Raw genomic sequence first — 27,688 nt, forward strand, 5'->3', positions numbered from 1 at the left:
TGCAGCGAAACATGGCTAGGAGTACAAAATGGGGTATGGCACTAGTTACCCCCTTACGTGGGAGGATGTTGCAGATGTAACCAAACAAATGAGAAAGCCAACATTAAAATGAAAAAACTGTATTAGTGAGTCCTGACAAGAGCTGCAGCAGGGATACAGGTGGAAAAAGGTCTGCTGCTGTTGATCAGGCATCAAAGATTAAAATGAACTTACTTAAAAAAATCTTAACAGCTGCAGCTTGCTGCTTTTTTAAACAGGAAAGGGAAACTACTACCATCTCCCTATTTGTAAGAAAGCCACAACTTGCTGTTTGCAAAGTTATCAAAGCTGCTGTTTGATCCTTTTGTTTTAGCAAGTTTTACACACTGTAGCGAACAATTTAAAGTTGATATAATACTCTGAGTATAAACAACTCATCAGTAAAGTGTACAGATATTGCTTAACAGAATTTAGCTTAGTTCTATTTTTTACTGAGAAGTCTAGATACTAGCAAATGTGGGCCACACGCTGATGGATTCTTAGTGATAATTTTGCACAAGTTGTTTCTTTTTTTTTTTTAAGGGGTGTTTATTTTGCTGTCTGAACTGCCATTTCAAGACAAGCCTAAAGAATGTCCTCCAGTTGAAAAGGCAGCAATGCTTTTTTCCTATGTGAGAACATGTCTTACATGCTTTCTAGAGAGCCTAGCTAAAAATCCCCACCCTTCCTTTCAAAGGTTGTCTGTATAATGGGTAGTTACTTGATCACATGCAGCATGTGAAAACAAAATGTGCCAGTTGCACAACACTAAATGTAGTTGTTTCTAGAACTGGAATTAGTGGTGACTGGTTCCATGTTGTTTTCAAAGCAGGGAATCACCAGATATCAGTGTCATCTTCAGAGCAGGTTCTTGTGGGTGTGAATGGCTCAGACAAAACACCTCCATCCCTTAGTTCTAGTATGAGCTTTAGTTTCATGTAATACTTGCCCAGTGTTTACTTGAGCCTAACTTTATAGGTCATTCTGTGTAGTTGGTTAAATGTTGAATATGATGGGCACATTCTAAATCCAGATGTTCTAAGGTGGCACATTGTTTTCAGTGACTTGAACTGAAATGAGAGGAGTAAGCCTGAAGAGATCCCTTATTACTTCTCAATATGACCTCATATAACTGCAGAGGCTGAATTTCAACAAAATTCTGTTAGAATCATAGAATCAAGTTGTTGCAAGTACCAAAAGAATGTCTCAAGATTGAACAGGTTTCAGATTTGACTTGTGTTTCTCTAATAAAAGTTCAGTGTTATGCTTTGCCTTGGAAACAGAGTGAGTAATATACTGAGCAACACCTGGTCATAAGACATGTGCTGCCTGTTTTGGGTAAACTGATGGAGCCTGAACTCTTGTTGCAGCTGGAAAGCTTAGTAATCTCTATTGAGGAAAAATATAAAAAGTAATTAAAAGCCTTTTTTTAACACAAGATACCTGAAATGACTGGGATTATCAGCCATGTATGTAGGGCTATTACAAAATGAACTTTTGCATACACAAGACAGATGCCCTGGCTAGTTACTGATTAGCTTGTGAGGGCAAGCAGCTAGGTGGATCCGGAAGGCAAGACAGCTGGAAAAAGGAGTCTGAAAAGGGAAAAGCTTTGTGGACTGGGTATTGGCCAGAAGTGATTTGGAACAGTAAATCCAAAACCTGTATTTTATTTAATTCCTACTGTGTTCAAGAAAACAGGTTGTCACATGCACTTCATGTAAATAACGGGATTGCACTGAGAAAATAAGACACTCCAAGTTTTCCTGCAGGAATCTGTCTGTAAAACCTTAAATGTCCTCCAAGAATTTGGGTCAAGAGGAGATGCTGACAAGAATGAGAAAACCATGACAGCAGTATGAAAGCATCCCTCTTCATGAGCGATAAACTGACTTTCTCTTGTTTTCAAGCTCCTAAATTTCTGCCCTCCAACCAGCAATAGGGCAAAAGACTTTCATCAGGTCTTGCATTTTGATGTATGCTTTGGGCAGAGTATTGTCCTATTCTCTAGACAGAAGTGAACAGAGCTTCTATTAAGTAGGTGGTAGACAACATTTGAATATACCAAGTATGTATCATAACCTGAAATACTTAGACTGGAGCAGCATCATTAAGTGCTTTGTTGCATCTTCTGATCTTTGTGATCTTTGCGTTCTGATTTTCTGAGTATTTGTCAGATCCTTAGGAATGGGGTAAGCATTAATGTTGAGGGTAACAGTTGAAAATAATGATGATAATGTTGAAAAACAATTCTTCATGTTTGTAATACAAAGAAAGAGAGAGGGAAAGACAATCAGCACTATTTTATTTATTTGTATTGTTGTTTGTTTTTCAGTGCACTGGAAGAGACTGGCTTTACTGCCTTAAGCAATCCTTTTGCTGGTCCTTTTGTAGACTACACCAGAAGCAGCAGAAATCTGGAATAAAGAACAAACAAAAAATTTAGTTGAACAATGTGCATTAGAGCTTCAGTATCATAAATGAAAAGACCTGCTGACTGGCTCACAGAACCTGTCCTTTACTGAAGCAACGTTTACCCTTTGATAGAAGACATACCTAGAAAATAAGCTGAATGTCCTTGTCAACTCTGAAATACACAGCGTAAAAATATTCTTACACAACTAGCACAACTTCTAAACAGGGGTTTAGGGATAACTTAAATGTATCCTGCGTTAGACATGGCTTTACCAACTCCAAGTTATCAGGGTTTTAGACAAGTGAGACAACTGTTCTCCAAAAGCGATAAATGATTGACACTATTACTTTTGGGGAGGGCCAGTGTCCTTTCTTGATTCAGAGTAACTTACTTCTGGTTAGTCTCTGTTGAAGATGCACTCAGACATATGTAACTAGCACAGACATAAGTCAATTCAGGAAAATTTTTGAGACTCAGAAATCATGGTGTTTGACAATCCTATTTGTTTTACAAGTTTTACTATAAGTATTCTAGTTTCAGTAATCTTCCAAAGCTATGTTGCCATTTTGCTGATAAAATAGGATACTACTTGTGTTGTGATTTGTTTTTTTTCCTTTGGTAAGACTAAGGAAATAGGGTTTTACAGAAATTCTGTGAGGACTTGCAGCTAGACAGTTTTCTAAGAATGAAACAAAGTTAGTAACTTCATAGAAACATGTAAGTGGTAGGTAAAAAGTTTTACACACATTATTTTCTATTCTTGAGGCACAGGCACAGTGAATACAGTCAAAGACAGGGCAAGCTGGGAATATTTCAGTCTGAACATTCCAGTCTTACAGCTATAAAACTGCATCTGTGCCTAAGATACAAGATCTACATTTCAAATTTATCAAAAATACATGATTAAAAGTCTGTTCATTGAATTTTTGGATTAAACCTGCACAAAATTGTAGAAGATTATCTACAATGAAGAAGAAATATTTATTTAATAGTTTTGCTTTATTTTATTTAAAGATTTTTTTCTAAACTCAAAATTTTAAGCCTCTGCTCTAGAGATTTGGGTTTGTTTGTTTGTTTGTTTTTTTTAATAAACTAATCTGGATATTTGAGAACTCACCTCTACTAGCTTTCCTCCACAAATCTCTGCAGTATGACGATAGTTGGGAAAATCGGCTACTATTTTCCCATCTTCCATTTTAACAGTTGCCTGTAATAGAGTAAGGTTTAATGAGTAATAGAGAAAGGTTTAATGTTCCCTGGGGTTACTGGCATTTATATTATCAGATACACTGTAAACATCTGTACACCTGATGCTTAAAGTTTTTACTCTTAAAAAAGTAGAAGTTGTGTATTACACATGCAGCTTTATGAACAAGACTAAAATCCTTGTGCTTTAGTTCTTAAATGTTCACAATTTAAATAGAAAAATGTTCATCTAACAATACATGCAAGTTCCATATCTACACAATAAATCAGACAATATTCCTTCATAGCTCTATAAATGATCTGACTACAGACTATGCTTCTCATTCAGTCCTCAATGTTTTATGCGGTTCTCTTGTTTTGACAGTCAAGTAAAAGGCATGACTGTATGAGTTAATTTTGAAGTAGCATTCTCAGATACTAATAACATGCCTGCAAGCAGCACAAAAGTCACTGTGGATAAGTGACATGAATCTTTACCCTAGATCCTGAGTTTCATACCTCTAGCTACCCTAGAATTCATCTCGCTTTAAGTATAGGTGAACATGACTGCACAGTCTGCAGTCACACCTTTATACCATACTATGTGCCAATTGCTATAGGAGGTGCTTCTGTATGGAAGTAGTATGCCAGGATGCTACTATGAAGATCACAAATACTACAGCAACTCAGCTGACCGCCAAAACTAGACGTGTATTTCCATCACAAAATCAGTCTTGTCTGTATAACTAGTCAGTCTTGCCTATGCTTTTAGTAATAAAGACAGATGAGCCAGTCATATTTAGAGGAGAAAAAAGTAATTTGGAAAATGAAGAGATGAGTGGACATTTTTTACCAGATACAAGGAAACCATCTTACTAGTTTATGTATTGTTTAGTGACGCTATACTAAAAGGCAGTGTTTTCTCTGCTGGGAGTCATTTACTTTGCCTCCATCTTTGGCTACTTAGTAGGCTTTGGACTGCTGAAGTGCCTAGGGCCAAAAATAAGAGAATGGAATTTGTAGTATTACAAAATTGTTAAGTTTGCAATAAATTGACCAAGTAGAATTGTGTCTTATTCTATCTGTTAGGTTTCACAAAGATTTCTTAAAGCCAAAGACATGGTTTTTTTCCTCTCATAATCAGAAAGGTGTGACTAAAAAAGCATTCTGGAAATCATGCTATGCTATTGCTATTCTCTTACTATTTGTAACAGCTCCCTGATGCAATTGCTGGTTTTCCTGTCTCTTCGATATGTATAAAGCATTTATCCAATAATCTATTGTAGGGTTCTGGACAGCTCACAAATGCAGAGTTTAGCTGTCCCAAACTGTCTTATGCCTTTAAATAGATAGGAAATGAATAAGGTAAGTAAAGCAACCATTTTACGGCAGGTTTTGTATCCAGATTTTGTCCATGACAGGAGCAGATCAATATTGTGTAATCTTCTATCTCGCTAGAGGCTGCTTAAGTTGCAAGTTGCTCTGTACTTCCAACAGCAAGGAGGACCAGAGATATTTTTTTTTTCTGTCACTTTACACAGTCTTTTATTTAAGGTACAGGTGACTTCAAAAGGTGAGCACTGCCGACAGGCATGGGCAGAGCTAGGGACCATAGGACTCCCCTCAGAGTGTGTTGCAGTTGCTGTATGGTGCTGGACAATGACACAGCTGCGAATCAGCTCTTTAGAGGTTTAACGAGCATTATGTTTGCTCGAGCTCTGACACCAGTAGATGCTTCACACTCTACCCTCATTCTTTATTAGTACATACAGTTCTGAAGCTCTAGCTCTCTTTGAAATCAGATTTAGGTATTTTGCTAGGGGCATCAAGAAATGGGGGGGAAATTATGTTTCTAAACTATGACAGATGAAAAAAACAATTTAAGGAAGATGTCCCTGAGACAGATTTGATTTTTACCCTGAATTAACAACTGAGACAGTGTAGAACTTAAGAGCTAAATTAATTTACCTTGAACTTTTTACCACCCATTGTCTCCATGTCTGCTTCCTTGCCAATTGTGAATGTGTTGGTTGTAGTGCGGCCTCCTGGGAAATGCTGTGTCCAGGTGAAGTCATTTCCATTCTGCACCACCTCAGTGACTATTTTGCAATTTCTTCCCATTTCAATCTTGTCACTGGAGAGACCTTAATCAATAGAAACATACAGTTTATCAAATTTAATAGCCTATCAGCTGTATTTGAATTGAAGCATGCTAATGGTATGTTTGTTCTCAGACATTGATGTCCGAGCATCTGATTTGTTGGGGTTTTTTTTCTTTTTCTTTACAGCAGTATCAAAGCTCTGAGTTTAAATTACTGGTATAAAGGAAGCTATAGGTATATCGCTACAACAATAAGCTTTGGTCTTGCAGTCTTTTCCCTGAGAAACACAGAATAAATGTATAGATACAAACTATATATAAATATTCCCTTCTACTTAATCTACATGTGCAGATACATGGAATTTAATGTGTATGAAGTTGTGCCTTTGCTATAAAGCTGCACATACCTATTTACAATTTGCTATTGCTTTTTAAGTAAATGAACAGAAGCACAGAACTTATGAGCACAGATCATAGTGTCCCTAAGAGCTTTTACAGGGTAATCTCCGAAACAGGTTTGCATGGTCTTCTGAAAGCATTCACAGAAACCTGTTCCTGTGTAAGATTTTGACAAGCATTTTCATACTAAATTTATACTCCCACTGATGAATACTAAGGACAAAAAAAGTGACCTTCACAATCATCATACTGCAAACATCTTGGCCCTTCATTCTGCTGCCACTGAAAAGGAATACTACTTCTGTAGAACAGGACTATTTCCTGCAGCTGACAGTGCTTCTTGTAAGAATGAAAACTGAATCTCCTCACTGAAGTGCAGAGCACTCCTACCAGTCTTAGCCCCTGTTGATCTCAGCACATTTCAGTAAAAAAGCTTTTTTTTTTTTAAAAAGTATTTTTAAGTAATTTATAACCTTTAAGACTTACAGCCCAAGACATACTTACCGATCTTCGTCACAAAGTCATCATAGTTCTCATCGCCTTCGAATTCGTATTTGCCTGCGAATGCCATGTTGCCGTGGTGATGTGGCTGGTAGAGCAGAATAGCAGCTGGAACAAAGAAGAATGGATAAGTGCAGATGGCTTGAGGCCCTCGTTTTTATAAACCACCCCAAGCTGTTCAGCCCACCTATACCCACACCCCTTGGAAATATACTTTTATGATCTATGTGAGTCACTAGCATGGATGCCATTGACCTATATGAAAATCAAGTTTATAATTCAATTATACATCCTTGACAGTAATCTGGAGATCAGCAGAAATCAAGGACAAAAGCTCGGTTTTCATTTTAGTGCGTATTTAAACGAAGTGATATATTTTTACTTTCAAGATTCCACTGATTTTGCATTCAGGATGGAATAATGGTAAAATATGTTATAATGAAACAGAGAGAAAAAGCAGTGTCCTGAGATCATAGCCTTACTCTATTTGGACGCATACCCTATATTTGTTAAAATATGAAAACAAAAAACAAGCTGCACAGATTCCTAAGTAATTCTCATAGGATATAGGCAATGACAAGATTCTGGGTAAATTACTGCACCTGCAAGTCTTACTTTATCTCCACACAGAAAAAAGAATTATGAAATATTTTACATTACTTGGATGTAAAGGACATTTGATTAGTCCGTGGCACGATGTTCCCATACCGTATTTAATATCAAGAGACAAATAGTGCTTTGTATTGCTTAGCAAGTGTTTGCACAAAGTACAAAAAATATACTTGTTTTGGAAAAGCAGAGCTCTAATTTATGTAAGATAACCATATGTTAAAAGTCAGGGAGTCTGCTGGGTAATTTAGAATTCATACAGGAGATGTCCTACGCCTAATGAATCCACTGCCACACACAGATAGCAGGGTAGGAAATTCCCAGCTGCTGTGTATTGGCATAGCTCCACTGGCTGAGGATACAGACCAACAATTTTTAATCTGAACAAAAACATTTCTAGGATTTATATGAAAATGGTGTCATAGATTGGAATTTTATTTTATTTATATAAAGTAATAAATTTGGGAAGGAACAGAAAATCTATTTTCCCCCGGTTTTATAAAAGTCTGGAGAAATATGTAACAGCATTCAATAAGTTTTGCTGTATGCAAAGCGGGTCCCATTTCTTAAATGTAATTCGTTTCATCCCACATGCTAATGCAAGAACTTGTCTATTTAGAGTCAAGAAACTGATCAGAAGAAGAACAGAAACAGCGAGGGATTAAAAACATGGAAAACAAAGGTCCACTAAACTTCACCCTGCTCTCCTTGGTATACTTTCAAATTAATGTATTCTATGTAACCATTTCTGTATTTCTAATTCACAGATTTATCCATACTCCACTCTGTCACAGAATGAGACAAACTTCAGTAACGGGATGAAACTTCAGTAAAATGTTAAATATCATAAATCATGGTATATCATTACTGTAAAACTATACAAATAAGAAGCATTGCCACATCTAAGTTTCTTTACCAATAACACTGTCTTTGAGTTCACACAGTCAGTTGTACACTCCCTCAGCCTGTGCTCTAAATCCTGCACGTTGGAGAGCATAGTGTGGTTTGCAAGCTGTTCTGCTGAGTTGAGACAGAATGGTGCCTCTTAGTGAATCCTGCCTCCTGCGGGTCCTCTCTCGTATGGTCACATACCGGCTGTGTCTTGATGTAGCCTCACGGATTCGGGACCGGATGTAGATTATGTCATACCAGCATTAAATTCAAGAGGAGCTAGAAATAAGACAGCCTGTACCCAACTGTTTTGTCACAGCATACCAGTGTGCACAATAACTTCTTAAATTAGTATCTGTCAGGGGGGCTTAAGGTTTTATTACACTTAAATATATTTGCTATATATACATATATATTTAATGGCATGTTACTTGTCAGGATATGTTGCAGCTCGATGAAAAAAAAACTCTCTAATTTGTATTAATTTTTTATTTTACTTACTAAGCTGCTTTCTTTTATTGCAAAGCCTCTGCTGTCCGTAAGTTATACAGCCTTTAAACCAATTACAGAATATGCAGGGCATATGAGGTTTGAATAGGAAAACATTTCCTGTCTTAGGAAAATTTTTGCAGTTTCAAAACCCTTCCTTACGGGGGAAAAATGAGAGGGATTCCAGAATAACACGCTGACTGATGGGTGAAAAGTCTGAATCAGGCGAGAAGGGGACTTCTAATGGAAAAGAATTTTCTGACCAGAAAAAGCTTCAGAAAATTCCGAGTCACTTTTGTGAGAGATTATACCTATGGACTGGAAAAGAGCTTATCTCATGTTTATTACCTGGGAATTTATATTATTTCTGGGGATTTTTTTACCTACTTCCTCTTCTGAAGTCTGAGAGAAAGTAACTTCAAAATCTTACATCTTCTTATGAAAGAAAACATAAATCTTTCAAATGGAGATGTGGTTTTTGACATTGACAACAACCCTTTTAAAACTATTTGTTTGGGTGTATGTTCCTGGCAGGAAAGCAGTTTTCCAGAACAGATGTAGAAAGTGAACAAGAGTGAAGCATAACAAAATCATGGTCAATTTGTAAATAAAAATGGAACAAATGTCCCAGGAATTACTGCCTTCCCACCCCTAACCCTTCACTCTCCCCATATTTACTCAGCTTTAAATTGTACCATGCTGTGCAGTGGCTGGCTATATTGTGCTGGAGTTCATGACGCCACAAAAGCTATACCATCTGCTGTCTGCATGCAATTAAAAGGATGTCTCCATACTTGAAATAGAAGAGAGCCATATACCTTCCCTCTGTGAACATTCTCCGTGTCCTGTGATTAGCATTCAAAATACAGGAGTGTGGGAGAAAAGTACGAAACTGGGGGGTTCTATATCAATTACAAATACATAAGATTCAGGGAAGGAACAGAGAAACTTGTTTCACTGCCAGTGTTTCCTTTGCACTTTTGATTTTTAAAATGTCTGTACAATGATTCTGACTATCCCACAACCATATTTGACACTTAGTTCTCTAATTAAAAGCCTTTAGCTTAATCCCAAGATTGCTGAACTCAATTACCAATTGTGCAGGAGCAGACAACTGAAAAGGAAACTTTCTTTATCAGCTGGACCCAGATGCTTAGGCCCTATCTATGTAAAGAAAAACAGCATTAGCATGGAAAACAATGAAGCGGTTGCACATAGAACCCTCAGTTCTTATTGCTATGGTAAAGCTAAGTAGATACCAGTTAAGCTACAACAGTGTAAACTCTATGCCATTAATAGAGCCAAACCCCCTAGTAATTTCAGTCATACACAGACCATTTAGAGGAAAGTATAATCAAGCCTATTTCATACATGAGAAAGCTGAAACACTGAGACAAAGTGACTTATCAGAGCTTCTGATATAATGAATGGATGATGCAGCCAGTAAGAAATCCTAAGTCCAGGCATTAATGCAGTGTCCATAGGATGGCACATTAATTTAAACATTCTTATAATAAACAAGCCCTTAGAAGCAAACAACGAGAGCTCTGAGCAACCATTTACTTTCAAACAGTCATCCAGGGAGTTTTACACTTGCTCCACCGATGGGCTGTGAGAATCTTTACAGCAGCTTAGCACAACTGGCTGAGCAAGTCCCTAGATAAGATTCTTGCCGTCTCCATGTGGTTCTGTGTATACTGAAAGATAACCAATGTCCAGCCCCAACTGTGCTTTCGGAGAGTGGGTGACTGCTCAGGTTAGCTGAGCACTGAAGGCCTCTGTCTTGCACTAGGCTCTCAGTGTTCCAGAGACATCCACAACCCTGTGAAGAAGGTAAATGAACTCAAGTCATAAACTCTGCTGTTTACATAAAACTTATTGGGGGACAATGCCACTGGCATAGTAACACCACAGGGACCTTGGAAGATAGATCAAACTGGATAAGAAAAACGCCACAGTTCTGTGAAGCAGGAAAAGGATAATCAGATTATATGAACAGTACTTCAGCTTTTATGTTCTCTCTCTCTAAAGATCAAATTCTATTGATAGCTTTCTTGTGATGTGATATAAAAATGCTGACATCTACAACTATACGATACTTAGAGTTTGCCTGCAGTGGGAATGGGGTGGGCATAGAGCCAGCGTGTAGTACAGTAAATTAGCAATGAAAAACTATTTGACTGGGTGGGTCACTCTTGCCACACACTAAATATGAGTTTACTCACCTCCAGGGAGTTGTACGCTACACTGTACGTGAGAGTTCCAGAGCAGGTTACAAACGTCCATCCAAACAATAAAGGTAAGGCTATACAGTGTTAATAAATGTGCTTGCTCTGCCTGGCTGTTCAGGATCAGAATCAGTTTAGAATGTTTTGAGCAAACGTGCCGTCATCTGTACCTGTCTGTGCAGAGGAGTTTTTAATATGCATTGTGAATTTGCACTCATGTTTCTGCTCACTTATTCTGAAATAAATCCTTATTTTCATTCCTGCCTTTTTTGTTATAAAATGTAATGAAATTCGATAGCGTATTGGAGAATGAAGGATTTCATTAAGTAGTCTTCCAAACACTGAGTCAGGACGTTTATTCCAAGAATAAAGGAATGGAGGCCCTCTGACTTCACTGAAGTTACGGTTACTTGCACAATTGCTAAGGTTAGTCATCCAAGTCCCCATCTCTTTAGTTTCAGCTAAAACCAGTATCCATTTAATGACCTTACACTTTGCATTTACAATATTTGTGATTTTCCTGCCTCTTCAGAGCTGCGAGCATGTGATGTTGCTTTTGCATACCTTTACAGCACTGCTTCATCCTTAGTGGGCTGGGCATTGAACTAAATGGTGCAGAGAACTCCAGAATTATCTAGTAAAAAAAAAAAAAATTAAAACAAAATTATCTATGTCAATGAATACATGTATTTAAATACATTACGTGTATTTAGTCTATTCCAACTACTACAATGTAGAGCCTGCACACTGCTGCAAACAACCTTGGTTATGTTATACTTCTGCTTAACAGAACTCAGTTCAAATCCAACTGAATTAACAGCTATAACTGAGACCAGTGGAAAAATAAAAGATATTTCCCTGGCACAAGGTGAGAATCGTAACAGAGAAAGGCAAAAGAATAAAAAGCTTCAGGTGTAGAAGCTGAAAACAACTTTCAGAAAGTGGCCGTTATCTTCAGTGTACTTGGCACTATCTATAATTTTCAATGGAGAAAGATGCAGCTGTTCTTTATGTAGGTCAAAGAAAATATCATTATTCTATAGGAGACTCTGTCTGCCATCTGGTGGCCAACTGTCAGTGGCCCGTATGCAGCACGTCCCACACTGAGCCCCCCCCACCCATGTAAACCCCTGACTCCAGTTAGAGCATGCCAGGGTTTGCAACCAGCCCCGTGCCCCAGCTGGATCTCCAAGGTGAATCGCCGATCCCCTCGTTCTCTAACTGTAAAAAAAAAAAAAAAAAAATTCCCCCCTGAGCTGGTTATAATCAGCTCGGTAAGAGTCATGTTAAATGTATCAGTACTTACACAAGCAATTATCTTCATATGTTTCATTTTGGGACATAGTTCTAAATGAAGATGATTTCCTAAGCATTGGTTTATGGCATCATTGAAATATCATACACTAGCAGCCTTTGCTTAAACACAAAATACATTTGTTTTGCTATCTTGGCAATCAACAAGACACAGGACTGCTTCATACAGATTTAATTAAACATTATAGATCAGAGGCCAAATGCTGGCTCCCCTGAATTCAGTGGGAATCATCTACGGTTGAGCTAATACTTCAACACAATTTAATGAATCTAACTTTATGTGCAAATGCTATTTGTGGCAGACTGGCATTTGTGAAACCCACTGAGTGGATTCAGCTGTCACAGAGAAACACAAATAAAGGAGCACATGCTTAGATGGAGCAGCACTGCAGACAGAATGCAAGGAAATGGCATAACCTTATTCTGTAAGGTCTAAGGTGCACAGGCTTTTTACACTGAATTTGTCTCACTGAGTGGGTTGTGCTTACCTAACTTTGAAACCTGAGTCAGTGATCTAACATCAACACATAGTAAATCTCATATTTGAATGTATATTGTCAGTACTATGGGTGGGAATCAAACTACTAGTTACAATGAGAAGTTACGTAGAAAGGCTCAACACTGCATTTGAATTTATCAGGATGATGTGAGTTGCAACTGTGTAGCTGTTGTAGACAGTTAGCATGAATAAGTTGTCAAAGAAGTAAAGCTCTTGTGGAAGCTTATACCCAAAGGAAAAGTTCATCTAAAGCAAGCAGTTAATTCCCTCTGTCTCCCAAGTCAGCTACCTCTCATATGCAAAACAGCTGAGTCTTCAAATGCTAGTAGGAACAGAGGGAACTTTCAGGAACCAAATCAAAGGCCTTGGATATCTTTACTTTCAGAATTTACTTGCCATAAAGTCATAAATATAACGCTTTTGCATTCTTTTTGTCATGTCGGACTCACCCTGCCCTTGAATGTCTCCCAGCATGCTTTAAAGTTTATTAACCTTTCAGATGTGTTGTATAAAGCCAACTGAGTGAGATACACTCAAAGACAAAATGGAGATAAGGAAAGTAATTGCATTACTGAATGAACTAGTGACTATCTGAAGCGCTTTTAGAACTGGAATGCAATTGAACAAGTAGTACAGATTCAGAATAAAAGTAGGAACTCTCCAGTGAAAAGAAAGTTACACTTAATGATTCTTTCAGAATGGAACTTAATCAGGAAAGCTTGTAAATTCTTAATATAGCTGTATCTGGCAATTATTCAGCAACCCTCCATAGTAAATAGCTAATGATTATTAATTCCTTTGGTATTCAGACTAATCATTCATAATGAATTCAGAATGAACTCATTTGGTGTTAATGTAATGTGTAATTCCATGGGAGTCCTATTATAATGTTGCCTTATTAAGTATCCATTTAGTTTAGTACTAGGTGTTACTATTCTAAACTCATAAGCAGTAGAAAAGTAATTACCAACAAGATGTGGCTGAATTATTGAAAAGCTAACACTTGTACAGAGTCCAAATATTTAACAGAAATGCACCAGCCAGCTCTACAGGACTTCTACAGGTGACACAGTACAGTCTTTGTCCTTGTCCCAGATGTGACATTCTGATGGGTGGGATCTGCCTAACAAAAACAGGAAAGAAAGGATCCTACCAGAAGCTGAGAGATAGAAACATTTGCAGGGGAGGAAGGCAGAGATCTTCCAAAAAGCCAGTATTTTCCGGACTCCCTAAAAGGAAATTTGATTATTTCCTGCCAAAACACTCTATCAGGAAAACGTTTAGTCTGTTTGGATCTACAGAAAGGTAGTTTCCAGAGAGCAAGATAACAAAGTGATTCATTCAAGCTGTACCAGCTGGCATAGCTTCTGTAAGAACTGTTTGGTTCTGCTGCCCCTGACTGGTGTTCCTGATCTCTGAGTGCTACCTCAATGGGACTGCTGAGGTCTGGCTTGGGCAACTAAAAAGACAGAAAACTAAACCTAAGGAAAAAAAAAAAAAAAAAGAAAAAAAGAAAAAAGAAGTGCTTGGTTTTCAGGTGGGTTCATCAGTTTTCAGCTGACTTGGTTCTCTGAACTGTCTCAACTGCATGGTTAGGCCCTGCCAGTAGAACAGGAGGTACAAGAGATAAGAGGGGAAGATGAATGGCACCGTCATCATCAACAACATGTAGCCCTTTCATTGGCCTAATAGTGACTGCAAACCACAGAGCCATTGAGAGCAGCCTGAGGATATGACAGTGCTGCATAAACTGCTCAAGCGATTCCTAGCTGTTCTTGAGCCACCTCCTGCTTTGTGCTGGCAGTACGTTTATGCAGTTTATGCAGTAATGTAGCAACCAGAGCGAGGGCCTGATTTGAATTAAAAATACCGAAGATAAAATGAAAAGGTATGAAATGAAAACTGGTGCTCTGAGCCAGTTCTTCACATGATCATACAAACAGCTGTACTGGCATAATGCAAGCATTGGCATGGAGAAGGGAATAAGCAGCTGGTAGAATATTGACACAAAGTGGCTATGCCACTGAAAGAAGCCCACTGTAATCATGGTCTGAATTATACTATATTAAAAGAAAAAAGAAGTCCAAACTCATAATCATAAACAACGTTCTGGAAAGGAAAAGCAGAATTATGCTCATGCTAACTGAGCTACTGATGTATGCCTAGTTCAGGTTGGCTGAATAAATTTTCTGCAAGCTGAAAGCTCAGTACAAAGCCTCAGAACTCATTATTTCCTATTGTCTCTTCAGAGTCCAACACTCAAGTAAATCAAATCAGCACTCCTGGACTCAGAAGCACCAAAACAAAGAACTGGGAGGGACATCTCTCTTATCATTTCAGTCTCTTCTAGAATTGATAGCACTCTATACAATTTCTTGTCTTTGTCACTCTAGCAGGCAGTTTACTTCCTAGTATGTAAAAATCTTCTTTTAATTTCTAGTTTAAATTAATGCATGGTTATTCTAAGTGTACTTAGTGCCAGCATTGTCCCTTCTCTTAAGAAGAACTTCTTTCTCTGAGTTTATGCCAAAGTGCTTTAAAGAGCAGTTACGTCCTCTTTTTTGCAAGAGTAAATAAATTGGGCTAAGCCATGCTAAACTCTGTTAGACATTTCTGAAATGACAGACTTTTTCTTCCTCTTATCATTCAAGTATTCCTCTTCACTTACCCCAATTCCACATAACCTTTTTCGAGCAGAGGTGACTGGGACCTATAACATTCTCCAGCTCAGCAACAAGCTTCATTGGTACACTCCCCACCTTTTAAACCAAGATCATTAACAGACATACTAAAATGTTTTGGTTTTACAGTAAGATTGATACCAGCAACTTCTTGTGAATCTAATTGTTCTTTTCTTTCTTCAGGATTCTTCCCTTTAACTAGTTATCTTATACTAATATTATCAATTGCATCCAATTCAATGGTAATGGGGACTGATAGCAGGAATAGGAAGCTATCTTGATTTTTAAGTTTTAGTAATGACTACAACAGAAGACTTGAAGATTTTTTTGTTATGTCACTTTTGACTCATGTAATCTGAAAATGCACAGTAAAACTAATTTTCGCTACTATCAATTTGGCTCACATAAAACTATTAACATTTCTTCGAAATATCATCTTTAGATTAAGAGCCACTATGGAACATTTTGAAACCTCAATGGTTTTAGCCTAATACAGACAATTTTTAAAAAGTCGCTAAAATGAAAGATATCAACCTTATCTTTAGAGTCTTCTGGTAAATGCAAACTGAGTTAAAGATACTATCTCTATATACTTCTTTGTTCCATATATTTATACTAGAGGTCCCTAACAGAAAGTAACTATAGTTCTAATAGTAACTGACATCCCTAAAGATAGGAATCATTACAACTATTCTTTTGGACTTTTCTGACCAGAAATCAATAGTCATCTCCCCTTTATCTACATAGGTCATGTGATGCGTTGTAAAGATTTTATCACTTGATACTGTCTATATGATTGTACTTGCTGACACATCAGGAAAACATAGCTCCAAATGGGAGCTTATCTTCAAGGTAATCCAGTCTAATTTGGAGACTTCTGTCACATGGCCATGGTCTTCTACGCAATCCTCAGTCACCAGCAAAAGGGGGGAAGAAAGCTATGTACCAATATAAAATGAATGTGCACTGTACCTGCATTTAAAATTAGTGGGAATGGATATTAGGGAGGGTAACTGAATGCAACAGGCTGTCACCACCACACACCAGTACTACCACCAAGAAAAAAAATCAAATTCTTTCTTAGCCACAATGTATTTGGAAGGTATCATGCTCTGGAAGCCTCTGCTCTACAGCTACAGTTACCTACAAAATTTGCACGGTAATTTATTCAAGTTAGGCTTAGAAGACAGCACGATGAACATGGGATAAAACCAGGACTCGGGTGTTTCAGGAACTTACCCTGCTTCTACAGTATAAACTGGAGTTCTGCATGACTCTGCTGGCAGCAGGCCTCTCATGATAGCTGGATAACTTGCTGAAACCAGTCCTAGAGCTTTGCATTTTCATATGCACTGAACTGACTTGCATATTTTGCAGTGTTATCCCTACTTCTCACATGCCTCTTCTGCAGCACCCTATGATTGCATTCTAGCAGGCAGCATTCACTCCACCGTAATAATCACAGAATGCTTTGCTCCATCTAAGAAACTAAGCAACTGATGGTTTAGTGTACATGATGTTGATTTAGGCTTTCTTGGAGAAATGCTGCACAGAGCTTGCCTTTAACTAAGTTTCCTGAAGTCAATAAAGAACAATATGTAACTCCATGTTTTAACTCACTCTGTCTGTAGAAATTCTGCCAAGAGCTGCTCTGCTTCCTCCCAAACAAATCATGTTATAAAACAGTAAGTAAGTTTTGAAGTGCTATGTGCCATACAGAAGAGAGAAGTTTTCAAAATCTACAGAGATATAATATAAGGAACATTGAAAATGGAAAGTTCTTTAAAAAAAGGAGACTATCCACAAATTATTTGCCTTTCTCAATTTTACTCACATTATTGGTTTATCAAGCATAGGCTACTGGTGTGTAGCCTATGGATAATAAGGAAGGAAATGATGGACTTTTGACAGCAAACATTATCTACTTAATAAAAGTCTACTATTTAGTCTTGCAAGACGATGTATTTTGTTGTATTAATTGAGAATCTAACAGGAATTGGAGGTGTTCAGGATTTTGCAGAACTTTGTGTCATATTTATTTAACACAAAAGATTTCTTCACATTGGTAAGGAGTTGTTCTAAAAAATGACCACATTTTGAAGCACAGGGACATATGATTTTTCCACTTGTCTCTGTTTCTGCCTTGTACTATTTAAAGAAAAACTTGTTAGTTTTAAGTACTGTTTCAAGAAGAACAAAGACATTAAAAGCTTCTGTCTTTTCCTTGTTTTTCCTTTATTTTAAGGAAATGTGCTGAAAGGGTGTGACAGCAGACCACAGAGACATGTAAGGGTCTCAAATAACCCCAGCACTATGTCTAGTCTAAATTGCTCCAATATCCATGGCCAACATAGTTTTATCAAATGTATAACTAAACCTGCCTCCTTAGAAAATACTTCTAACTTGCAGTGTAGATGCTGAATTACATTATCTCTGTTCAACATGCAAGCTTATACACAGCTTACATATAAAAAAGTTTCTATTTTTTGTTGGAATAATTTTTTTACATACCATGCTGCTTCTGGATTTTTTTTTTTTTTAATCACAGTTAGTACTGGAAAAACCCACAAATATTTATTTTTAATTTGCTATAAAACAAACACATTTTTAAAACATCCGAAATGTTTGTTTTCAAATCCATTAATGCATTATATACAAGTGCCTTTTAATAACTGTACCTTAATAGCAATTCTACTCCCTTCACCTTTTACCTCTAGTATTCAGAGCATTTTCTTTAATATATTGCAGAGTTTACTCCATGATACGTATGATGAAAAATGCAGGCTAGCAATGGGTGCTGAGCAAGGGGTTAACTTTCAGCTTCAATAAGACAATTCCCCATTTAGAAATACAGATACGTGTTTTGTATGTCTCAAAAGAACACTTCCTAGGTCATTCCAACAAATTGAAATACATCTTTTGATTTTTGAAACACTGTTTCTACTGAAAATGCCAACCCAACGTTTTCTTATTTCCAACATGAAAGACATTAAAAAAATCTTTTTTTTTTTCCCTTAAGATACTGCAATTTCACAACTTTATTTTCATGCATCTTTACATTCGTAATGTCAACATCTCTGTATCTGTATCATCAATGGTTACTGAAGCAAATACACAAAGCTGCAGAGCTAAAGAAAGGCCAAATTCCCCATTTGGCCTGCCAGGGGAACTCCTTCTACTGCAAGGGTTACTCAGAGTTCAGTATGCATGGAATAAACACAGCATACTTTATTATGCATCCTGCTTTCCAGACTGCTGCTCCCCAGCCCTCCATCATTAAAGCAACAGTACTGTATTTTAAACACAGATTATGTAGTTTGCCCCAGGTCATATGAGATGGGATTAATAGCCAGAACTCCTGATTCACTGCTGTCTGTTAGAACAGTAGACACCCCTCCATCTTTTAGATATAATGGTTTCTCCAGCACATTGCCCTGTATCTCCACCGATTTTCCTGAAGTGTATTAACCTCCATGTATTGCACTTGTAAAGCCTGCCACTATATTTGTGCACATAAACCCCATGCACAGTTAAATTCTGCTATTCCAAAGGATCCCTTCAGCTGTAGTTCCTGAATCTCTGTTAAGGGGAACATTAAATTTAGATACTACTTTTTTTTTTTTTTAAGGCACATCTGTTTTGCAGTTGACTTTTTCTTATATTTTAAAATCATGTTTACTAGTTCCCTCCCATCTCCTTCACTCTCTCAAGCTTTTCCTCTATTCTATTCTCCTGCAGCTCACCTGAAGAGAAGAGTTAGATGGAACAGACAGCTGTCTGGTGATGGTAATAAGCTATTTGCTACCCCAGTAAGCCAAGCAAACAAGGATTTTGTCTCAAACAGTCTCGAAGGCAGACATGAGAAACCAGTATTTGAGTGGATTTTTCTTACGGTAGTACAGCGTTTACAATGTGCCACACTGAAAATACTGATGCAGGTTAATTGTGCAAGAACAGAGTTTGAAAATGTGTGATGCAGAGAAGGATGCATTTCTTCTCTTGAAATATGAGAAAAGCCAGTTTTCTTTGCATATAAGTGCTTTTTTGGGCTTCAGCTATGCTTTGATGTGTATGATACACAGTCACATCTCATTGCATATTTTACAACAATCTGAAACTGTTTATATTTCCTTAGAAGCATTTAACAGGACAAACAAATACACTTTTGTAGCAGAGAAAATACATACATATCACATGCCATTTCTTCACCATCTCCAAAACAAGCAGATCTTTGCATCTATCTGCTTGTTCTATTAACTGCTTTTATTACATCTAGCCTGTAGTGTCCCTCTTCAATGGTTTTATTTATTCTTGAGTCAGTCAGCAATAAATTTGCTGTTATTAACCAAACATCACTGATGTAAAACTGGGAAAATGAGACTATGTGGTTAACAGCTGTGGTTTTATCTTAAACTCTGGAATAAACCATATTTCTCTTAAAGCTTCCTTCTGGAATAAGAAGGAAAATCTGGAAAACACTTCAAAATCTGAACTTCCACTTGGAAGTTTCTTTACTACATAGTACCAAACAACAGCTGTTTTCCTCCTAAATGGTGAGAAAGCAGTAGGGGGAAAAAAACTAAACAGTGACAATTGTTTATTTTTTTAAACTTCATTCTTAACCTAAACTTACATTTTTGAATGGCTCAGTTTGGTAACATATACAGATCACTTACCATTCTCAGGATGCTTAAAAATTTGGATGTTTAGTTCAGTGACTGGATAGGGTGCCACCTTCCCAATATTCTGGTTCCTCAGACAGAAAATGCTTTGACAAAATTTGCACAAAGTTTAAAAACCAGTTGCATCCACTATTAATGAAGGATTCTAGTGCCCAGGGTTATCCTTGTGGCTCCACTCGTGAGCATGCTGAGATGGTTCTAAAACCAGTCTGAATTTCTGTGAATGTTTCTCCAGAGTAGGCATGGACTTCCAGAACAGCCTCTGAAAATCAGGTAGAGACATCTGTGTCATAAGCCATACTGCCACCTAGTGATAAAGCTTTAGTTCTGCTTTTTAGCTGAATAAACGTTCAAACATGCCACAGATGGACTTCTGTGCCAAAACCTGTGGCTTGTAAGGCTAGTTGCAGCTTGCGTCCTAGAAGACAGAAGATTTAAAGAAACCAAAATACTTAAGCTCCTCCTGCATGACACTGGAATTTTTGTCGTATTTACAGAATTCGAGGTATAGGCAGATTATTAAATATATTGATTGAAAATGCTACACTGCGCTTGTTTAACAGCAAGTCCTCCACCCACCCTCAAAGTTCTTTTTTTGCTAGAAGCACCTGATGAGATTCTGTAAACAAGCCACTATCATCTTTGCTTGAGTTTACTCTCTGTTAATACAAAGGGGCTCTGTTTGGCTTCAGGTTGCTAAGGACTGCCTTGCAACACAATGTTGCCTTGGTTCAAGGTGGGCTGCCTTTTGCTTTCATTGTGCTTGGTTTTTTCATTTTGCTTCTTGGTAGAATGCAGAATAAGCCATGATAATGATTCCTGCATGCAAAGACAGGATGATGGCAAGATCAGGCTTTATCATAAAAATCCCTCTCAACTTGCTAATGCAGAGAGAAGTGTGATGAGGACATTCTGATATTGATTTGAACTTCAAGGTCTGTCTCCAAGGATTGAAATACAAACTTCTTCAGCCCTTTGTGATTATTAATTACTAATTCTTTACAGTTCTAGTACACTTTTCTCTTGAAGCTGTCAATATCCTTTACAAATAATATGTTACAAAGGCCAGAGGAATTGAGGTAGTACTTTTCGTGGTTTAACCCCAGTCGGTAACTAAGCACCACACAGAGGCTCGCTCACCCTCCACTCCCAGTGAAATGGGGGAGAGAATCAGAAGAGCAAAAGTAAGAAAACTTGTGGGTTGAGACAAGAACAGTTTAATACTTGAAAAAATAATAATAATAAAAAAATTGTAATGAAAAGTAAAACAACAAGAGAGAGGAACAAAACCCAGGGGAAGACAAAAAAAAACCCAAACAAAAAAACCCAAGTGATGCAACTGCTCACCATCTGCCGAACAATGCCCAGCCAGTCCTCGAGCAGCAGTCGCTGCCCCCCGGCCAACTCCCCCCAACCTATATACTGAGTATGACATCATATAGTATGGAATATCCCTTTGGCCAGTTTGGGTTAGCTGTCCTGACTATGCTCCTTCCTAGCTTCTTGTGCATCTCCTCGCTCGTAGAGTATGCGAAGCTGAAAAGTCCTTGACTTAGTATAAACACTGCTTACCAACAATTAAAACATCAGTATGTTACCACATTATTCTCATGCTAAATCCAAAACACAGCCCTATACCAGCTACGAGGAAGAAAATTAACTCTATCCCAGCTGAAACCAGGACATACTTTTCTCAAGGTTCAGGGAGTGATGTCTTTGGTCCACTGCTGCTTAGCACACCTGAAAATTCGCTCTCACCTTCTCTTATGATTGTTGAGTTTCTGTTGTGATCTGTTATGATTATGGGATAGTCTTCAAGGGTATGCTGGGTAAACCACTATCCTGTTGTATTCCGGAGCTTGTAAAACAGGCAGGCTGAGACAATTGTTTGAAGAGAAATAAATATAATTTATCCTGCTCTATTCATCTCCTTTGAATGTTAGACTCATGCAAGTTTGTGATGCTTTACATACCGATTAACTATCTCATCACTTTCATTTTGGCAGACGGGATAGGGGAGAAACAAAAATGCTGAAACAGAGAAAAGAAGATGGGAAAGAAGGCTAACATATGGAAAAAAATAGAGCTAATACAAAACAGGAGCAGGTCTCCCACTGAGCGATACTGGAATTGGCAATAAACCATTTGATAATTAACAGCTATACTTAAAGGATTAAATCTCTGATTTGCCTACGTTTTTATGCCTAGCTTTCCTCTTGCCACCTGTGAAAATGCTAATACTTAAGGGTACAATGTATGAGGAGAGGCTGAAAGAACTGGGTCTCTTCAGCTTGGCGAAATGAAGACAAGGGAGAGGCCTTATTACATTCTACAACTACCTCACTGGAGGAAAGAGGGAAGATTGAGAAGTGTGTGACTCAGAGGCATGGTGATAAGACAAGAAGAACAGACACAACTGGGAATATGAGAAATTCTATTATTAGCTATTACTAATTTTTTTTTTTTTTTAAATCATGAGGCTGGTGAAATACTGGAACAGGTAGCCCAGAAAGGTTGTGGAATCTCCATCCTTGGCACTGGTCAAGACTCAAGTAGAGATGGCCCCGACCATCTAAACTTTAAGGCATCATGCCTTTAACTAGACATGTTTTGAGAGTGGGGGGATCGGACTAGGTGACCTCTGGAGGTCCCTTCCAACCTAAATTATGAGTCTACGACAATATAATCAACCCTTTCTACTTTGCCGCTGAGCCAAATGAAAAATATCCTTTGTCCACAAATGAAACTCACAATATAATAGGAAAATACAAGCATGAAACAGATTCCGCTTCTTTGTCCCATCTCTCTCAAAAGTCATTCTTGGCACAAACCTGGAAAATAACTTTCAAGTGTTTTAAACCACTTATAAAGTTAATTCCTTTACAAAGGATTCAAAATAGTGTCAAGCACCTTGATTTTTTTTTTGTTTACTGCTATGCAAATGAACTTTGACAAAGTTAGTTTACCAAAACTCTTAGCTTACTAGAAAATGTAGCAATTAAATAATGGCTTTGTAACCATAATTTGGTAAGATGACAAAATCAACACAATCTTTTGAAAATATTGCCGAAAATTCAAAAAAATATTAGCAATCTTAAAGTATCAAAAAGACCATTCTCATTCAAAATAAAATAATGGTTTTCTGCAGAGGAACATCATCCTCTGAGAGCATATTTGTTTCAAAAGTCCTAATCTTTGTGAAAAGATCATTCACTATAAAAATACACCTCCACTGCTGCACAATGCCTTAAAGTTATTGCTATCTCCAGGGATTAGCATAGATAAAAAAATTAAATTTTGCTAATTACACATGTATGGACTGTGATACAAAACCTGGGCATATAATATGGATTTTAAAGCCAAGGGGAATCTATTGGTTTCCACTGTTGATTTCGAAAACATCAATCTGCATTTCTATACAGCTTTTCTACAGTGATTTGTACTCTTAGGCCCAGTTTATACCTTGGTTTTGTGGAGTTTTTTTATCTGCACTGTTGCCACACAGCATTACTATTTGTAATCCAAGTGTCACTAAGAGTTCTTTGGCCAGTGGCATTTAGACCTTCTGTGCCCTAACTCTTCACAGCTGCATCACTGCCTCCAGCTTCCTCTCCTAGAAGAAATGCTTATTAGATTATTGTTACATGCTGCTATTCTTGTGCTTGCACAAAGGCCAACTAGAGGGCTAGACAGAAGACCTGCTTTCCCTTCCCTCTTCAGACTCCTCAAAGCTGAAAAGTAGTTTGCTTAGAAAAGATGTATGGACTATGTAGGTCCCTGCATAAAGGAGTAATTCTTGCAGAGACGCACAGAATGACTAGGGTGGCTATTGGCCACTGAGTGATGTTCACAAGGGTGGAAGCAGCAGGAGAGGTTTTTGTCCAGATGCTGTAATTAGGGACTGAAGGAAAGCAGAAATGTAGACCGGTATGGGGAGCTTCAGTGAGAGGTTTCACGTCTCTTCTTTATTCCTGAGGAAGGATGATCAAGCTAGAATTGATTTATATGGGGTCATCACAGCACAAAAAGTCACGAAGAGAAATGGCTTGAACCAGCTTCATAGCATCTTGCCGCTGTGCAAGATAAGCTTACAAGCAGGAGACAGGCAAGCTGAGAACACAACCACTGCAGGTCCCCCCTCTGCTCAGCCACTGGTAACTGGAATCACAACTAACTGAAATAGCAATGAACAGTGAAATCCTTTCAGTACTAAATTTTCAGTCTTCTGTTTGAGAAAGAATCTTTCTCCTACAATAATGGTATTTTTTTGAAAGGTTTGGTTTTGTCTGGTCTCTTTTAAGTCATTGTGACCTACATACAGACATGATCCAAATAAAAAATTAAAGAGAAAGAGCTTTATGTGGCATTGCTTGGCTGAGCCAGCTCTGGAGTTGCTGTGGCCTCTGTATTATTTTTTCACATAGGGTCAGATACAAGTTCATATAATTTTTGTTTGTTTTTCTTCACTATCATAATGAATATTTAAATCTCTCTTAAAAAAAAAAATCTAGAGTTTACCCACTGAAGGTGGCATTGATGGACACACCCTTGCTACTGTTGTTATCCTGATATTAAAAAAAAAAAAAGCCAAAGCCTAGAGTTATGCCTCTGTCTGAATAAAACACAAGACTGAGTCACACAATGAAGTTACTGCGAGTTAACACGTTACCACTGAGCCACAGTAACAGGTTCCCTTAGCTGCTTGCCAACATGCAGTACAACATGTTAGCTTAAATCATTTTCACCAAGACACTTTGATGAGGTTTAGATGGCACAAGAAATTACTCTAGGGATATGGAACCCAACTCCTGCTATAACTTACATTTAAATCAAGATTGGTAGGATCATTACTACCTGATGACTGTTCATTAAGCCTGGGTGAGATAAATTTGGTAGTCAGTTTAACTCCCGGTGGCTGGAGACTTGCTGCAAACTGATTTTGTCGCACAAAGGTCTATTCCATTTGGAATAACTCAGGCTATGAACTGATCTCTGTCTGGATCACTGGCTGGAAGCAGAGATGTACTGCTGTTCCAGAACATGCAATTCACTCCCACAGCTGACACCATTTTGACAAACAAAAGAATAACAAGAACTGAACTGCCCTGGAGGACCCTCTGCTTTGTGATTTGTCCCTCCAGGTCAGGGCTGTATCTCACCAGTATAGCAAGGGGCACTGTCAGGGCTCATGATATACCTGCACTCTGGGTATAAACAAAGAAGTGCAGATCCCACTGCTGTCAGTCTGGCACCTTTCACCAGCCCCGCATTACTCAGCAGTTAGCAGAGAGAAACAACAGGCATTTCAGCATAGTGAAGGAGAAGCAGCTGGCTAGAGGATGAAGGAATAGAAAGAAGCAATTATACTATTATGGCTACCAAACAAGCCCACATCACTCTTACTTGTGCTTGGGGTGCAAGGCCAGCTCATATCCACCTTTGCTGCTGATTGTTTTTTTGACAGAAATTGCTCCCTAAACAGTCATGTTCAGTGATTATTTGTCTCCTTCCTTCTTCCTCTGATTACAGCCAGACTGGGATATCCCTGATCCGCATAGAAATGAATATTTTAAAAGTCAGTGCTGTCCTCAAAGGGGCTTGTGCACCATTAGGTCTCCAGATTTACTGCACTAGCAAAGAACGGTGTAGTAATGAGGTAGCAGCAATGGCTACAAATGAGGAAAAAAGAGCTAAAAGAAAAGGATTGTCTTGGTACATACCTGACTCTAAATTAAAATTATCATCGAGGTCCTGCCTTTATATAAGGAATTTTCACCAAATTTTGAAACCACACTCATAGAGCCAACTCTATATTATAGTAACTCTTCTTGATTCTTGACTCAGGGCATGCACTGTATTTTGCCTATGATCATGAACAGCACTACTATCAAAAAATAAAGCATATTTAAACATGACTTTTGATGTGTTACTGTGTTATATCAAGTTCTCCTGTTTTCTAGGTCTCTGCACGCGAAGTTTTCCCACAGCTAACAGCAGTTTGTGCAAAATAGTAGCTATTCCCTGTGGTATATGACAGTAGCACAGGTTTTCCCAGAACTATGGAGAAAGCAGAGTGATTAATTGCAGGATGTGTACCGAGGCCAATACAGCTGGCAACAAAAATGCTAATGAATGCAAGGAATTGTATTCTCACTGTGTAAGACATGTCACAGCCTCATCACCTGCCTCCAGAGTTTTAAGTCCACTGCCTATTTCCATGTTGTTAATTAGCCTAGTATCCCCTCAAAAGAATGTTCAAGTCCAAGCCACAGCTCAAACCTATTCCCTTCTGGTGTATTGCTTTACATTAATCCAAAAATAATCACACAACATAAGCATTGGTCCATTTTTCCTCCCCATTTATAGCTCTCACACCTCTCTTCTCTGCTAACAGAAGAGCCCTGAAATCCAGTCATATTCAACCTTGACTCACTGGGTGGACCTTCTCTCCCATTGAGCCATACAAAGCTTTGTGGTTGCTTTATGCCTATAATGACTGTCTCTACTTGCTTAGCTCTCTCAGAATTGACTCATTTTTTCCATCATTTGGGAATGATTCAAGAGCTTATTTTGGCTTGACCAGATCTGACTCACCCTGAGTGACTTCAGAAATTAGAATCAAATTGAGATTGGTGTAGAAAAAGCAAAACTATAGTCAGATTGTAACTACAGTCTCTCTACTGATGTGACAAAGAATTCCTGGCCTCCAATCTGAACGCAGAAGCAGTATTTATCTGGTCTATCACTGGTCCAAGCTTGCATCAATCAGCCAATTTGATTTTACCCTGAGGGAAAAACATAATGAGTATATGAATCCCTTTTACATTAAACTTACGCCATAGAGGAAAAAACACTTACAATTACAAAAATTTCACTGTACCACAGAGATAAAAATTTAAGAAACCCATTCATACATATATACAAATCCATGATGAAAAACCAGATAAACAGTACCAAATTCCCAATTACAATGTATTAAAATAGACATCAGTGTTTTGAACTATAAAATACTACTTTGTTTTAATAGAGTGGCTTACACAGGCATTTAAAACTTTCTTATTTCATACATGAGACAGTCGCAAAGTCTGTTCTATGCCTGCAAGTACAGGGTAGGCCAGGTTATGAAATATGCATAAAGGGACACAGCCACGTGAAAAACTTCGGGCAAAATTCCAAGGGCTTTACTGTGTACTTGTTCCGTTCTTTGCCAGGCAAACTCCTGCTGAAAAAAATGAGCAGACATCAAGGAATGTAATACTCAAAAACTAGCAAACCAACAAAAAATGTATTACAAAAAAGTTGGATTATTAAAAATACAAAAAATGCTACAATATTAAAGTCTAATGTACTACTTATGATTATGCAGTCAGTGAGACTTTGCAATCTCTAGGCTTAGGTTGTGAAAATAAGTGTTCGGGTTTTTTCTGGTTAGTTCCATTCTGTTCAACATTTGATAAGATGCTATTATTGTGTGTGAGCTATCAACGCTTCTTTATTAAAAAATCAAAACAAAATTTCTGTTGAAAAAGAAGTAATGGATTGGATTTAGGTTTGGAAAAACTTAGTATGCAAATCCTAAAGGAGCAGCATTTGACCTGTCTACAATTTGATTGCAGCAGCTCATCAGCTAAGGTGTCAATGCTAAACGATTGCTGTCTTTACCCATTTCAAGGAC

General features: G+C 37.9%; 1 protein-coding gene across 1 annotated transcript in view; it reads right to left on the reverse strand.

The window, feature by feature from the left end:
• Window positions 1-2,310: 2,310 nt before the first annotated feature.
• The window catches only part of FABP6 (fatty acid binding protein 6, ileal), a 44,805-nt gene continuing 19,427 nt past the window's right edge, over window positions 2,311-27,688 (reverse strand). The window contains exons 2-5 of the mRNA XM_009580309.1: window positions 6,624-6,728; window positions 5,588-5,763; window positions 3,552-3,641; window positions 2,311-2,435 (exon numbers count right to left, since the gene is read on the reverse strand). Of these exons, the coding sequence (XP_009578604.1) occupies window positions 2,382-2,435; window positions 3,552-3,641; window positions 5,588-5,763; window positions 6,624-6,728 (425 nt within the window). The 3' untranslated portion in view covers window positions 2,311-2,381. The remainder of the gene's footprint in view (window positions 2,436-3,551; window positions 3,642-5,587; window positions 5,764-6,623; window positions 6,729-27,688) is intronic.

The sequence above is a fragment of the Fulmarus glacialis genome, unplaced genomic scaffold, assembly GCF_000690835.1.
Source record: "Fulmarus glacialis isolate BGI_N327 unplaced genomic scaffold, ASM69083v1 scaffold30286, whole genome shotgun sequence".
Classification (NCBI taxonomy): Eukaryota; Metazoa; Chordata; class Aves; order Procellariiformes; family Procellariidae; genus Fulmarus; species Fulmarus glacialis.